This window comes from Trachurus trachurus (genome assembly GCF_905171665.1).
Source record: "Trachurus trachurus genome assembly, chromosome: 9".
NCBI classification, from domain to species: domain Eukaryota; kingdom Metazoa; phylum Chordata; class Actinopteri; order Carangiformes; family Carangidae; genus Trachurus; species Trachurus trachurus.
In genome coordinates, this window is record NC_139895.1 from 14540516 (window position 1) to 14557890 (window position 17375).

General features: G+C 40.6%; 1 protein-coding gene across 1 annotated transcript; it reads right to left on the minus strand.

Annotated features, from left to right (window-relative positions):
• Nucleotides 1-806: 806 nt before the first annotated feature.
• Nucleotides 807-16825, minus strand: ndufs4 (NADH:ubiquinone oxidoreductase subunit S4). The gene is made up of 5 exons (XM_083979283.1): nt 16705-16825; nt 14425-14503; nt 2313-2485; nt 1969-2042; nt 807-1003 (listed from the first exon to the last, which is right to left on the minus strand). The coding sequence occupies exons 1-5, from the start codon at nt 16785-16787 to the stop codon at nt 900-902; spliced, it is 513 nt and encodes a 170-aa protein (XP_083835409.1). The 5' UTR covers nt 16788-16825; the 3' UTR covers nt 807-899.
• Between the last annotated feature and the right edge of the window lie 550 nt (nt 16826-17375).

A 17375-nucleotide genomic window follows, 5' to 3' on the forward strand; every position in this document is an offset into this window, starting at 1 on the left:
GCAGACTAATTCTCCAGCTTTACAAGTCGTACTCTTTCCTCGCCATTTGGAATCGAGCTATAAACCTGGGATCTGTGAAAAGGGGATGGTTCGACTCTTTTGAACCTGAATTTAAGTGCCTCTTGTTTTATATATGCTGCTGGTATGTGGAACTTGATAAAGTTGAACTGGCATCAGTTGAGTGGCAGAAAATTAACTGGCAGCTATTGTGAAATTCAATTAAACATTACAAGTTATTTTACGAGCTGAGATTTCAAACATTCCTCAGCTCAGGCCTTTCATTTGTGCAGATGATTCTGCTTCTCTTATTACATTTCAGAATAAACATAAAATACTTTTGGGGTTTAAACTTGCTCAGAAGAAGACAACATTTTGATCTTGAGGAGTCTTTTTTTTTTATAAATACAATCAATCACTCATTAGTGAGAGTAATTGTATTATGTGGGTCATTGTTGTGTCATTATAAAACTCCTCACAGATGCTGCAGTAAAAACAATTGTTAGCCTTTTTCAGAAAAAAAAAACATTCCAAGTTGCTATTTATTTATTTTCCAGTTATGCAGCTTTCCAAACACTGAAACAATTCAGGTAACAGGATGGAAACAAACACTCACGCAGGAAAAATGTCACAGGTTTTGGCCACCATATCTATTTATCCCAGACTTTAAACAGGTTCTAATTGTAATAATATGTTCCTCTTTGTTTTGCTGTTGCACAACTCGACTCGAGGCAAACACTTCATAAATCGAGCAGGTAGTCAGTAATGAGGTGAATGTTTGAAAAATAAAAGCGATAATGACCCAAATGTTTGGTTTCCATATATATAATTTTGCATTTATTGACAAGAATGATACAGGTCTGGACTGAGGTCAAGCCGACGAACAGATGTGTGTCTTCAGTTTACTTAGCGGACCTCCTGGTCCTCTTGTTCCAGGAGAAGTTTGCCCCGTAGGATTTCACCCGAGGCTTTGAGCTCCTCTTGTCTGTGACATCGTAGCTCCAACCTGAAGAGAGAGCAAAAAAAAAAAAAAAACAGAAACCAACATCATGAGAGGAAGTGATGGGGGCCAGAGCGTCAAGTATGTTCAGTCTGGACCGGTGCCAACCACAATGAGGTGTTTTGTAGACATCAACAGGCTGTGTGTAGTCAGAACCGCACTAATCGCTTTCATGGTGCAATAAACAGAGAACGCCAGTTTCTTCACTTAGTTTCAACAAACTCTCCCAGATGGTTCAGTTCTTAGGGTTGAAGTGAAATTTCTGTTGCTCGACACAAAAATCTCTTTAACCTTAACTAACGCAGCACCATTTCACACTCTTTGATATGATCTCACTGGTCCATCAGACATATTCCCTTAATGCCTTATTACTGATTTGCAACACAGCATTTTAAGAGCCATCAGCTACTTCACAATAACCTGAGGACAATCCTGCTCTGAAAAGTTTCGTTATCTGTCAACATTTTAAAATATATATTGTCCAAAGAGTGTGATGATCCCAGCTGGAAGGATTGATCTGTTGTTGATAATAAACTTGATAAACTGCGGAGGATTCAATCTGTTCTCCTGCTTTCCAAAATATAACTGACAACATATTCAATATTTCATTGAAATTATATTCAATAGAAAAGCTTTCAGCTACCACTAAGGATAACCAAGTCACGCACTGCTATAAATGACTCCAATTACACATTGATCCAGATTAACAGTCTGAAGCATCAAAATGTTTCTACTAGTGATAACTTACTATAGGCGGGTATCAATAATACAGCTAATAATAACTTCATGTTACATAATTATATTGAATTAATTGAAAACTGAGCTGTCAATCTGTTCATTTTCATTTCAATTTTAGTAAAACTGTTCAGTGTCTCATTTTAAACTGAGCTGATTGTTGATGATTGATGCAGTTACTGCCACATGTTTTATACAAATGTTTTGCTTTAATTTCGTCTGTTTAAAATTCCTACCATTTTTCTCTGCAAAAGCAATGGCATCTTCCTTGGTGGAGAAGGACAGCAACATGTTGGATAAGGGATCACCCCTGAAAGACACAAACAGCTGTTAACACACAACAGTCACATCACTGGAGGTAAATATCAGAGGAGGCGTCTGTAAGGACGTAAGGAGAGTGACGGTCAAAACCTGTGAGGCTAATGTATAGCACTAATGCCCATTCATCAGTCCTTTATTAATAGATCTATGAAAGAACTATTTGCCCAACAAAGAAAAGTAAATGTCTGATTAAATAGTAATGATAAAGCTTGATTTCATCCTACAGTATGTGCTGCAGGTGGAGTCAGGGGATTCTTACGTTGAGGCCCAGCCCATCAGTGGGTTCTCCCAGCGCTCCCTGGTATCAAAGTCCATCTTCCACTTCTTGGTGCTGTTGACGCCCGACTGCATGGCAGTTTTAGCGGGGACAAATATGTGGACCTTGCGGGTCTTGATGTGCTCCTCGGGGACCCCTGTCACGGGGGTGATGTCCTAGGGAGAGACAGAGGTGAAGACATCATACGGTCAGTAACAGAGTTAATATCAATGTCACCATATCATCAGAAATAAATATTATATAGTATGACATCATTCATCGCATTTAATAACAATCGATTGCCTTGACTCAAAAACATCAGACAATTTCCCACAACATTATTGTGTCTGTAAAAATAAATGTCAAAGCCTATTCAATTTACTATCACACATGTTTAGGAAAATAATTATAATTCTCTAATTGAACCAGCAAGTATTTGACATTTTACAGATTGATCAGTTGTTTAATTTAGCTGTTGATTACCATCTAACTGACAAATCATTGTCCACATTACAAACACATGAATTCCAGTCATTGATTTGCGATCATGTAGGCAAACAACTACATTCATTGTGAATCCAGTACATGATATATGGAGAATTAATCACAAAACATGGAACCAGGAGAAACGAAATTGACATGTTTCTGAGCAGTGGTCCTCCACAACCTCTCTGACTTCCACTGGACTTGGTGACTGATGTCTTATTTTTTCCCCCTACAAAGAGCAAGGGCTTTGTGAGAAGATAAATGTGTGTGCGTTGGTTGAGACAGGTCATCTGAAAGTGACTCGGCAGGTCTGACAGCATCTTCTTAATGTCAGAGAAGATGGGGTTAGGAAAATGTTCAGTGGCTATAAAAAGTACTTAGGTGATCAACTGCTTTGTGTTTTATATTTTTGTGCTTCGCATCAGTCAGTGGAGATTTATTTTCACCTTCAAATATCAGGGTCAAAAAAAGCTCAAGCTCATCTTCAGTGTCAGAAAAAACATGAAATATGGAGAATCCACAGTGAACCCTTTTTATTGGCATTGTAAAATCAACTAAAAGTTTGGATAGTATTTTTATTGTTCAGTACCGTGTCTGCATATACATCTCTGAGATTTGACTCATCAGAATTTTGTTTATTTTTTATATATTTTTTTATGTGAAGCTTGTAAACGTCCATCAGCGTTTAATGGGCTGAATACTTTTATCAGTCACCAGTTCAATAATTTACATTTTTGTTTTTCAGGCTTAAAATTTGTGCAGGATTTTAGTGTAACTAAATATGAGTGCCATAAAAAAAAGAAAATCAGAAAGCCATAACTTACATATGTGGAAAATCAATAATCTATTCAAAGGACAAATAAAGCACACCAAAGAATAAGAATATAACGGCCGCCGTTATGCTGTTCTTCTGCATCGAGGTGGATGAAATTAATGCCTAATACTTGAGGTGATTTATTCCAGACCATCAGAAAGTAGGCCAGCGCGACAAGAGGAGGAGGGGGGGGCCTTTGGGCGTACTAAATGCATATTCCTGAGCAACTGGAGCCCCCTTCAAGCTCCTATCAAGGATCTGGTCCAATTCTTTAGGGAATTAGCAAACAAGCAATGGGAAGTCGGCGACAAAACACAGACGAACCTCCCAGCATGCAGGCAGCAGCCACCCAAGACTGAGGGCTTTCCAGGGTGCTCTCCTTTCAATACAAGAATTTTACACATTTCAATGGCCATTACAACTTCAAAGAATCAAATTTTCATCATTGTCTGTCATCTGCCAGTTGATTTGTAGAAAGGGGGTCGTTTTGCATGAACCCTACACAAAAGCCCGCCTTTCCCCCGGCGGCCAAAGGAGCTTCCAATGGTATTTAAGCCTAAGAAATTACAGGTCCAATTGCTGAACTGTTGCTCGTTTCAGTGGAATATCTTTTGCCATGCTAAGAGGCAAGACCAGACTGAATTTAATCATAAACAAGATCTGCACATTGAAAAGATTGTTAAAATGAAAGGGAAAAGACGAACAAAAGGGGGAAAAAAAAACTTCACAAGTGCTCGGTAATTATTTCCGGCTGCCCTATCTACTTAACCTTAACAATTCCCTCTTGTCACAGAGAGGAGGAAAACATGTTCCCTTCACCCAAAGGGGGTAACGGTGGACAGTTCATGACACAATCATACACAAGACAGTGTGAGAGAGCAACAGAGGGAGATTTCCTGTGGGTAATTTAACATGTTTTTAAGTTTTTCTTTCAGCAGACAGGGGACATGTTTTTATTTTCAGTGGATAAAGATCTGTACTCCACAAGCCAGAGGTGAGAAAAACGTCCTGAGAACGCAACTTCTTTGTACAGAGTGAACCCTGACAAATTTGGAGATGTAAATTGAGGAGAACAATCGTGTACAAATTGTTCTTTTTTTGAGTTGAGATAAATAAAATTAGCAGCGAGAAACATTTAGCAGCTCTGTGGGTCTGTTTTGTTCAAGGGGATAGATGCATGAAAATCCCTCTCCGAGACGCATTAGAAATTATACCCTTGGGATTAGCAGACCAGACTATGGTTACGCGTATGTGCGTTACATAAACCATAACTGACACATGAGGCCCATGTATGGTAAAGTGGTGCCATAATTTGTCCAGATGTAGCAGACCTTAAATCACATCTTAGGCGTGGATGAGCACAAAAGGTCCTTCATGAATGAGGGAGGATGTGTCAAAACAAAAACTCTGCCAAATCACTGAAAACACACCGCTCATTATCTGGCATTGTTTGCAAAAAATACGAGTCTAGACTTTCTATGATACTTGCACGCATTACACTGAAAGCTAGGAGGGTTATTGGCATAACAGACTCACCCACAATACCCAGATTCACAAAGGGAATGATTGTGGCTGGAATGTGGTGTGTTCCCAGGAAGACTAGAGAGGGCCATCACAAAAGGAAAACCCACACGGTGGGCACTTTTTCTTCTGCCATGTACAGGAAGCAAAATGAGAACTATCAAGTTTGACACTATTCACAGGGCCTTCACGGGGCCCTACAATACCTGGCTGGGCAGACAGAATGCAGGGCTTAAGAAAGGGGGGAAAAAGGCTGGCAAAGTCTCCGTCACGTGAAAGCGTGTCGATATTTCTGACACCTCCAGGCTACGTGCCAAATAAAGAGCATAGGGGCTTGTCGCTGTGGGGCCACTGGGCCCACCAGAATGCTGAAAGCTGGTACCCCTAATGCCTCAACAGAGATCTGGGATGGAGGATTTCTGTGTAAACAAGAAAAAAAAATCTCAACCTGCTCAAGTGTAAAAAAAACTGTACGAAAGACATCAAAGAGAAATAAAAGTATAAAGAACACAAGTTTCTCCGGCGAATTTGAGTTATAAAATGCTTCTATGAAAGTTTTTTGTTTTTTATCCATGGTATAATTTCCTCTCAAACCTCCAGGATTCACCAGTCGCCATTTTGCTTCATTTTCTTTTTTTCAGTCCAAGACATGTAAGAGGATGAGTTGGTGGTGGCCTGTTGTGTTTCAGGTACCGAGACGATAAAGAACTCCCCTAGAAGTCCAGTTTAAGCATCTGACCCATGGGCTTGAAGGATTATCAGACCAAAAAAAGAAAACACCCCATAGCTCTTTATTATACCACAAGATGGATTAGACAAGTCTGAAAAACTTGGAAGTGCAGCCTCACTTTACTACAGTGCAGTCTGACCCAAACACTAATTTCACATTTTGTTATGCTACAATCCTTTAACTTGGATGGACGGATGACTGGCAATCAAGATTAGAGTAAAAAATGTAGCCGCAAGGAGGTATGAACTGACTGCAGGGCTCAGTGGCAGGATTGTGTTGAGGCACAGTTTTGGGGAAGGATACAAAAAAAATTGCTGCACTGAAGGTTCCCAAGAGCACAGAGGCCTCCATCACACTTAAAAGGTAGAGGCTTTGAACGACCAGAAAGAAACTGAGCAATCAGCGGAGAAGGGTTTTGGTAAAAAGAGGTGACCAAGAATGTGATGGTTGAAGAGAAGAGATCCTGTGTGGAGGTTGGTTACAACAGCCCTCACTGATCTGGGCTTTATGGCAGAGGGGCCAGAAAGCTGCCAGGGCTTTAGGGAAGAAAGAAAAACACCTGGAGGACTCTCAGACTGTGAGAAACGAGATTCAAGACTCTCTGGTCTGATGAAAACGAAGACTGAACAGTCTGGACTCAATTCTAAGTGTCATGTCTGGAGGAAACCAGGCACCCAACAGTGAAGCCTGCTGGTGGCCGCATCCTGCTGTGGGGCTGGGTCTTTTTTTTTTTGTTTCTTTTTAAGGTCAAGGAGAAGCTGAACCTGGAGGAGAGCGCTCAGAACCCGAGACCGGGCTGAAGGTTTACCGTACAGCAGGACAATGACCCTAAGCACATGACCTCACAGGAGCGGCTTACGGACAACTCTGCATGTCCTTGAGCGGTTCAGCCAGAGCCCTAACTTGAACCTAATTGAACATCTCAGTAAAGACCTGTAAATAGCCGTCCACCGACAGTCCCCATTCGACCTGGCAGAGCCTGAGAGGATCTGCAGAGAAATCCATACATCCAGGTGTGCAAAGGCTGGTGGCTTTTTTTTTTCTTCTTCCTTTTTGCCTGGTCAGTGATTCAATGTGCTCTCTATTTTCTCTCTGATATCATTTCCAGATCTGGTCCAAATGAAAGACAAGTTGAAAGACTTTTGTGGTGTCGTGTCGTGCATATTTGTAAAGGGAATTATCTGACAAGAGAATAAATGTAATTTACCAATAAAGAAAATAACCCCCCCTCAAAAATACTGAAGTCAGACATTACGTTTTGAGTCATCTTTGTAAGTAAAGTACAATACACATGATTTTGTTTAAGCTTGTGGAGCTTTGAATAGTGCTTCATAGTGGGGGACTTGGAGCAGCGTGGGATACAGCAAGATGCAATGTGAGTGCAAGGACCTTGTCTTCACACACCACTCTTGAATTGAACAGCATTGGCTTTTACACCCGAACACTTGATCCTTGCTTTTTACATTTTAAACCAAAAGAAACAATAAAAATGGAATTCACATCTGTTCTGACGATGATTCTGGCTCAATTATTAGTTGTAAAAATGATCAACTCTACGATTAAGTTGAGAGCGAAGACAGAACATGAAGCATCTGTATGGACATAACTTACTGAATCAAATTGGTTTTGATAACCGTTAATTATCAGATTAGTGCGGACACAATTATTTGATCAGGAGAAAAATTAAAAACAGACTAAGGCAGAAAACTGATACTAAGGCTGGGTTACTTTTGCAATTTTGCTGAACAGGTGACTGAAGTACATCAATTGGCTGCTGTTTAATTCTGTCAGCTGAGTAACTGATTATTTAATTGATAATTTCAGCTCTATGAATATTAATTATTTGTGTCATGTGCAATAATCATTTATGATGAACATGAACATGAGATTCTGGCTTGATTTTCTTTGTCTTATGTAACTATGAACTCAAAGTCTTTGGGTTCTCCACTGTTGGCTAAACAGAGCGAGACGTCTTAAGACATTATCATGGTTTAAAGGTTATTTTTCACCCTTTTTTGATGTATTATAAACTGAATAAGCCATAAAATAATCAACAGATTAATTGTGAAAATAATCACAAGTTGCAGACATGTGCGTTGTCTAATCAAAGTCAAATAGTCCACACACAGGACCGGCTTGTATAAACACATTGGTACTAGCAGAACTATTTTTAAGACTTGTTAGGGTTTACGAATCTAAACGGAGCCACAGAGGGAATTTTCCTGTTAGTACAGTGACCAAAAAGACAAACAAATAAACAAACAAAGGATGTCTATGCATGACTAACTCGGACAAAACACTTGTGGCATCACCACCACCTCATTACGGGGGGAATGGTGGACACCATGACAGCCATGACACAAGTATGGTCCAGACTATCGTAGCACGAACACCCGTGTGCCCTAACTGCGGCTCGGCAGCCAGGAGGGGTCATAAGGTCGGCCGAGCTGAATCATGTTGAGTCAGCATGTGGTGAAAGCCCAAACACATCACCCTTAACCCCCCACTCTCCAGCCCACACCCAGACCAAGGGCCTCACTCATCAGCCTCCGCCGGTTCCCACCTTCAGACGTCTTTGAAGTGGAAAAAGCGTGCCAATTACTGATTGGACATAGGGGGCGTCTCTAAAAGAAACAAATATTATGTTGCTTGCTCATGTGTGGGAGTGGTTCAACTCTGGAGAACAAGAAGCAGCTGGCGTGAGGGTCATCTCGAATCTCACATTACACATACCGCTGAGGACTGGAAGGAGGGGGCAGCGGAGGAGGTCATTTATGAATATGTCGGATGCGGACACACTTGTTTGTGTGTTGTACAGCATCTCAAAGAATAACGGCCCTTTTTCCCCGCAAGACGCGATATAATGAACCCAAGAGTATGATAACGTATCAGGGAAAACGTTTCAGTTTTCAGATGAACTGAACATCTTTGAATTTATGAAGCCGCCGATTCTGGGAACATGTGATGGGCATTTTGTAATCTAATAATTAACTGAACAAAATGGTTAACTCATTGATAACTGCAATGCTCAGCTGCAGACTTGGTACAGCGCAACTATGGTGAACATTAACTAAACATTTTCATTATCTCTTCATCTACGGTTGAATAATCTTCAGCTCTACAGAAAGAAAAGGAATTCGAACAAAAATGCAACAAAAATTACATTCAAAATGATAATCTCATCTTTTTGTTGGTGTTACTACAATACAGACACTGGAGAGACTGAAAAACATTAGAAACCGGACTGAAGATAGTGGGAGACACCAAAATCGAGTTCAGAAAAATTAGAAGCTGCTAGCGCACAACCAACGGATACACGCAAAGTGTAGGCAAACACAAGTAGCAAACCTTTTTTTATCCACTCTGCAAACACAACACTTTACAGATAGATGCTTCCTAAAACTACTCGGCGCTGACAGGGCTGAGAAGTCCTCTTAAGAGGCTTAGTCTCTATGGAAGAGAGTGTTAATGAATGAAATACTATTTAGTGGATGATACATAATAAAGCCTCTTGTCTGGCACTCTTCAAAGACCAACATCCTCTGACCCACTACTCCAAACTTGAGCCGAGAGATTTTTTGCATAAGCGCGCCGTATGAAAGGGCAACCAGACAAAACAGACACTTAAGTTGTCTATGTGGGAAGGAGGGAGGAAGGGTGGGAGAGGAGGATGAGAGGGAGGAGAGGGGGTGGTGAATGTGGTCTGCTCCACTGTAGGTCACTCTGTGTCTGAGGCCAGACGAGGCTTAGAGAATATACACCCCTGTACTGCAGACTTAAACTGCTTGTGCTAAATTTATCCTCATAGTTGGAATAGCTGGATTTTTATTGTGATTCTGTGCATTCTTCGTCGATTTTCTTGCAATTTCTAAAACGTGAAAGCTAATGCCTGTTTAAAAGTTGCAAGTTACTTTGCCTAAAGACATTTTCTAATCATATTTAATTCTGCTGAAATTGAGCTCCCAAGTGGCGCTAACCAAACTGCCTTGTCCGATTGAATAGCTCTAATGGTGCACTGAGAGGATCTTGTGTTATAACCGGCTTCCTCTGAGTGATTTCTGTATCATGGGATTTTATGATATCTCTGCATGACAAATCTTGACTGACAGATTTGGGTTCTTTCAATCTGACTTCAATTTAGGCCTTTAAAAAACAACCAACAACCTGCCTTTAGACTCGACTACCTTGCTGCAATCAAACCCCACATCTTTTGTCCAGATGTGATGTTAACTTGCCAAGCGAGAGCCCGGGCTCTACATTTTGCAAGAAACCAAAGATTTCAGATTAGCAAACTCAACATGCCAGGCATCAAATGGACCCAACCAATTTTAATACTCTCTTCCTCTCCCTATCTTTCTCCCTCTTTCCACCTCAGCTCCACACTCCCTAATAACTGTCCTCCTCTGTCTCATAAAACTCTAGTGCCTTTAGAGGACTCTATAACAAGGCTTCACAAGCGCTTTAAGATTATGGTGTTGTCTTTATGTGGAGAGAGGGAGTGCACTTGGACATGGCTGAAGCAGAGTAGACCTTGAGACACTCAGTCGTAAGTGAGGGGGGGGGGGTATTGTATTATCGCATATTGAAGCAGCTGCGAAGGTTATAACTGCAGTTGTTTCTGCGAGGGGCCGGGGAGTGAAGCGGGAGGCCTGACTCTAATCGAGGGAGGTCGCAGACATTACGTGTAAAGCTGTGTATCAGTGGCCAGCCAGCTGGACCCTGGGAGCTGCCCAGCATGCTTAATCAAACAGTAATTACAAACAAAAGCAGGTCGGCATGGGCACTCAAGGGAACAGCTTTGGGCACCGGAGCTCCATCACGCAGGTCTTTTTATTTGGCTCCTTCTCAGTAATTCAGACAATGCCTTCAAAGACTCGCTCATAAAAATCCCAAACTTTCGGAGGAGGGTTGTTTATCCTGACAGATTTTAAATACTTTGAAAGAAATGAAAACAGTTGACATTTGCACTGGAGACTGCAGATGTTTTATTATTTAATTTCCCAATTACAGATGAAATTTCAGAAAAATGTTAGAAATATGGCTGACATCAATTTATTTATTTTTATAATGACCATGAGTTAAAAGCTCCAAGACACTTGATCTACTAAATCAACAAGGAGAAACAAACCCTACAACTTAAAAACCAAGAACAAAAGATTGTTGAAAAATGTGTTTAAATCTGAAATAATTGAATTTTCTGTCATTTTGGCTCTAGTTTCTGTCTCCACTAACCCCTACATGCGATACACTTCATCTTTTTTCTGAATTCACCAGCTAATCACTGTCTTTGTCCCACTAATGTGCTTGTAGTGCACAGTCTTTCTTTCTTTAGATGCTCTAAAGATCAGAAATAAACAACAGGGCACAATATACATGTTACAGATCATTATTTGGTGCTTTGTTATTGTAAAGAAATACTGATTATAGCTGCTTTAATGACTAATCAGACACTAAAACCGTCACCTCTTATCTATTTGTCAGCAGCCTGCAGTAAAATTGTTGACAGACGCCATTAAAACTCCTCTTTACTGGATTAGTTCATATTTTTGACCTGCTGCTGGAGATCCTTGCCCTTCATCGCCTAAATTTGTCCGTAATGGAGACGGCCAAACAAAACTGTAGAGACACAAGTTCCTGTAAGGTTTGCATTTTTTGGACAGACGAGAACTAAGGACAAGATAATGAGCGTCACACAACTATTGTCAGACAAGAGATTGTTGGAGCGAATTCAAAATATCAATTCCCCCTGGCCAAAGTGCAACCTCATCTAAATGAGGTTATTCTGAAATCTTCACTAGACAACGAGTGGCACACCACTTTACTTTCTCCTCGGGCGACTCGACAGCGTGCGAACCTGGCATAACCTCTCTGTGGATTGAGACCTTTGTTTGATTGGTCCAACACCAGAACGCAATTCACACTTATTGACAGCTTGATGAATGACTAGCGTGCTGACATGTGCTGAATGCCCAAAAGGGAGGAGGGTGTTCTCATTGCCCTCTTCCATGTGAGACAGAGACCACTGTACTGTAAACAGCTGAGGCCTCTCTTTTTGGCCTGTCTGGGTAAGCATTAGAGTACTTCTCGCCGTCGCCAGCACCAGCGCGCCACAAAGGAACCTCTGTGGCCGGCAACACTGAAGTGGCCACTGTCTTTTTCGTGAGTCTCAGGGTGTCTCACAAACTTTTTTCCATGCAAGCTTCTTTTCTTTCACCCCCTCCCCATTTTTTTAGAGGCCCTTTTTTTCCTCTCCTCTGCTGTTCCTCTCAGTGGCCCCTACTGAGAGGACAGAGACAGACACTCCGCCCAGCCAAAGGTTTGTCTGCCAGTATGGTCAGCCTCAGTGTGGGACAAAAGCGCACTGACGCTGCCCACACACAGCAAACCCCCCCTCCAACCCCCACCCCCCCAAAAAACAAATCCACAACAGACTCCCACATTCTCCACCAAACTCCCCTTTTCTCTGTTATCTTCTATCTCCTTCGTCTTTTGATGACAAAGCGTTTACTTCAAAGATCCCTCTTTGTTTTTTTACAGTCGGTATACGCTGCGAGCCTTGGCAGCTTCGTATTCACGCTCATCACCGCCTAGACTGAGCGTTCACACTTAATGAAAGGGGGCACCACAGACCCTGTCTGATGTAATAGAAATGTACAGCTTTACCGCATAATTTAACGAAAAAGTATACGGTGACTTCTTTATCACCCGTTGACCTGACTGTGAACTAGCTTTGATTACATTTAGCTGAAACCTGCTTGTGGAGCTATGTTGGGTGCCCAAGCCACATCAGTTGACCAGTGTTGTGACTGTTCAGAGAGAGTCATGAAAGGAAAAAGCCACAGATGTAGTCTCCAACTGTTCGGTATAGAAAGAGAATAAAATACAGCATTTCAGCCTCTCAGGGATTCTGTCGCTCCATATGAAAGTAAATGCTGAAAACCATCTGTAACGCATGTAAATGCACAATCAACATCATGTATATGAGAGACTGAAAAAACCCAGGTTCAAAATGTTACTGGAGAAAGATGTCTTGGTCACGTTCACATGTAACCAGGGCGAAATGTCATAAAGATGTGAAAAAAAAATGCTCCTCAGGTGCCAAGTTTTGACAAGCATGGAAAATGCATGGAATAAAAAGTACAATAATTATGAATGTGCTGCAGAAATTGGGCATTTTTTGTACTTTTTTCCTCGCCTTCAATTATGTGTCAAAAAATACAACAGCAGTGCAATGCTGAATCAGTGGGGCACCCTTTTGATTGTATTTCCATCACTAAGGAGCTTATACAGTACAAAGGAGCAGCTACAATACTGAGATGAAGAGAAATAATAATTCTGGACTAAATTATTCTGCTGGGAGAAGCTGAAACAGATAGAAAAGTAGCAAATGTACGATTAGGTGAACAATAAACTAGTGATTGAATTTTACTTATAACCTGTGCACTTTAACTTCAAAGTGTCAGTGCTAATGTATTGTGGACTTAAGAAGATAGAGAACAAAGCATAACTGGATTAGACGTGTGCACGCTAAGTCATGTTAACAGAGACAAAGGAGCTAACACGTAAATCAACATGCTCCACTTGATGCCAAACGTAGAGCCCACGGCTAAGTTTCAAAGCTTCCACTTGTCAGAAAGAGCTAAATAAATCACTGTGTGTCATTTTTATAGAGCATCTTTCAAGAGCAGGTGTCATAAAGTACTTCACAATAAAATAATATAAATAAAAATGTCTACAGTATTCATCTTGAGTCCAACAGGCGAGAACCGCAAAGCTGCAACGTCAATGTCAACCACAGTCTCCTTTTGTATTGAGCCTGAGATTACATTGATGCAGTAACTCTTTTAATACAGACAGGTGCCAGACCATAGAAGGCTCTAAACGTAACAGTCATTACAGTGAATGATGATGACTGCAAGCAATTAGTGTTGATAAAATCCAATTTTGAAGTAGACGGAGATTCCCATCCTCCCCCTCCACTTCCTCTACTCTTTGCATAAGGTCACTGTCACCAGAGGACACAGCCTGGACTGCACTGTAAAACTGTGACCTATAAATGTTCATGTCATTTTAAGTGATTCATAAAATGTGGTTACTTTAAAAAAAAAAAAGTGTGAAAATAGTCAACAAAAACCGGAAGTAACACAAAGGTATGATGCTCTATTTTGTTGAATATCACAGAGGTGTTCATTATTTTAGGCATTATAAAAAAAAAAAAGGTTCCACAGCTGTTTTGTTGCTGCATTTTGAGTTTTAAAAAAAAGCTTATCAGTATTTTAGCTGCATCAGACATTATTCAATTATCAAACTAAACACATTTTTCACCTAGAAAAACTCCACTTGGTGACATTTCTGATAATTTGTTATGAAAGGAGAGGAGTAATGGGAGCTGCCAACATACACAACTACCAATGCCATCACCGTCATATTGTCACAAAAGCCTACTGTCTACTAGAAACTCATTTAGGCCGCAGGTTTTCTAACAAATCTACCAGGAACGTAATTGGAGGACAGACAAACAAACACCAATTCGTGTGTCACGTTGAAGAGGGAGGGATCCTTACCAATTTCTCATCAACTGTAATAAGTTGCGTGTCTTGTCCTGGTTTCTGTGCCAGCCTCAATGTTGATGTGCTTGTAGACCTGAAAACCATTAGATAGATGTTACACGCAACGCACAAACCGCCAAAGGCAGACAAGCAACAATGCAGTGAATGACGCAAAAGTTACACTTTGCACACACATTGACTATCTTGGAGGAAGCGACGGGGTTAGGATGCAGTGAAAAGGAAGAGACCAGGAGTGAATCCCTGCCCCCCTCCCACCACATATTAGTTCTGTCTGGTGAATCTCTGGCAGACTGTCGCTCTCATCCTAATGACAGGACGTGCTTAATGTTGGCTGTGGTCAACTGTCAGGCGAGGACTGTGTAGCTCTTTGTGAATGTGCAGCCGTGTCCTGTCGAAAAACGCCCTTCCCCGGCTGTGCCATCATGGCTCAGCCGGGGAAGGGCTACTCCAGATAATCACATAGCAGATAACACCAGGAGAATCACTATTTTATTGATTTCAAATGTATGATCTTTACATTCAGAGTTTCCTCTTCTGTCGCATCTCTGAATATAAATAAGCATAGAGGAAAAAACTAATCAATAAGAACATTGTGGCCGACACTAATATGGTTTGTGGTGCAAAACGTACACAACTGCAGTTAAAAAGTATTCTGCTATTTAAGTCATCTCTTCAATTTATCTCTGCAGACTGCACTCATCTGTAAAAAAAAAATGTATGAGAAAACTTTACCTGATGAGCGTGAGAAAAGAAAATGTTTAACAGTTAATTTTTCTTAATTGATTTCATATCCAGAGAAGTCGAGGGGAAACAAGTAGATTTTAATTCTAATAACTAAGTACTAATTTTAATTTACTTTAACTTTAAATATGTAAATTTATGTAAATTCATAAAAGCTTCATAAATATCAGCACTTGTCTGTTTCTGCCATTTCACTGTAACATGAATCTAACGGTTGGAGCAAATCAAAGCTAATTTTTACTCAAAGTTTAACAAAGAAACCGACAAAATCTATCAGTCATGAAAGAGTTTTAAACCTTATGTAATATTTTTCAAGTCTTCAAATGAGAGTGCATTCAAATTATTATTATTATTTTTTTTACATTTGTCAATTTTTATAAAACAACAACAACCCATGTAAGAAATTAAAGGACTACAATTTATTGTCACCAGAGAAACCTTTTATCTCTTAATGACCAATCTTATCTTGTACATGATGATTCTTGAAGTAAACCAAAACCTAGAAATAACCCCAGTGTGATATGACCTTTGGCTGCCCTTCCTGGAACTTCACTATTTGAGGATCCTCTTTACCTGACAAAAAACGGTGTGTGACTCAAAATATTACAGAGCTTTTAAAAGAAATAATGTCGAGAAACCTTTGCGGACAAATATTATTGCAAGAAACAATATAATGTACTGCCTTAATGCATATCTAAAGTTGCTTAAAATCCTGTCATTTTGCATGATCAATGTGGAGACACAACTAAACACTATTATAATTGAGTCTGTATCTCACTGTAATGTGGGAACGTTGTGGGATTTATTATTGCTAATGCTGTGTCCAACTGTTATTTTCCAAAACACTTCATAGTATCCAGGGCTCCAGAAACTAACTTTTTTTTTACTAGGAGCACAGTGTCCCTTAACTTAAAATGTTAAGAGCACAAGCAGAAAGTTTAGGGGTGCACACTGTAAATTGACTTGCAAGGTATCCCCTTTTTCTTTTTCATTCATGATCCTCACACACATTGGCCTGACACCTGCAATGACAGATACCAGATTCTTTAAGGGGGACACTTCCATATTTCACCCAAAAAATAGCAAGTTTACTGGTTGCATCTGCGCAAGTAGATGGAAAATGTACTTTAGCCCCATTTAGAGCAGTCTGGAGCCCTGCATCCAGCCCTGCAGAGTCGATTTCCATTCAGACCTGCTAGCATTGCACTAGCCTGCTAGCTAGCATGCTAGCGGTCTGCTGTAAGGACACGGGGTAACACCGGCGTTGGCTAATAGCCTGTTCACTTTAAATGTGAGAGCAGGAACGTATTAATGTATCTTAATTCACAACCCTATGCCACACGCAGAGCAGAAACGTTAAACGAGCTTTATTTGTGTGATAGCTAGTTAGCTTACAATCATTAGCCTGAGACATGTCAGACTCACGGCCTCCTTGGTTCGTCTTTAACCAACTTGGAGCTAAATACTCCACAAAAAATGACTCACAGTAACACGACTGTTTGTAAAACTAATAAACAATCAATATGGGATTACCTGATAGGATTCAGGAGCGCTTTAGAGGCTGCATTGATCACAGTTAAACGTCCCAAGCCGAGCAGTGACATTGAGGACGCCATGACTGTTGTCAACAATGACGTACGGGAGCCGCGAAGGAACAAACAGAACCGGAGCGGGTGAGCGAGGCAGCTGCTGGCTGAGAGTCGGGGGGGGGGGGGGGGGGGGGGACTGATGCCAGCGACTAAAATTACTTGACAGTGATGTGTTACATACACAGAAACATGTCCAGACATATCTAGAGTCTCTTCATGACACGCATGTTTGTTTCATATCACAAATAACGATGATGGTGGGGGTGTTAACAGAGAGAAGCTCAACACACCCGGAGGAGTTTGCTTCTGGATTTCCTTTTTTCTTTCTGTTATTTAGCTCTATAAAAATTATACAATAGCGCTTAAGCTCTTAGCTTTGACTGAACAATGATTCAAATATAACTCAGTATAATAAAGTTTATTCAGGCTGGTTACTGTTCAAACACTGTGAAGCCTTCCCAGTGGTTTTATTGACTTCCAAGGTTTTTCCCTTTGATGTTGTAACTAAATTATGATAGTATTTTTAAAGAATATTGCACGTAAATATTATATGGATATAATAAGTTTTATTGTAGACATAAAATAGCTACTGTTGTGTGCTGCAGTAATGTGTTG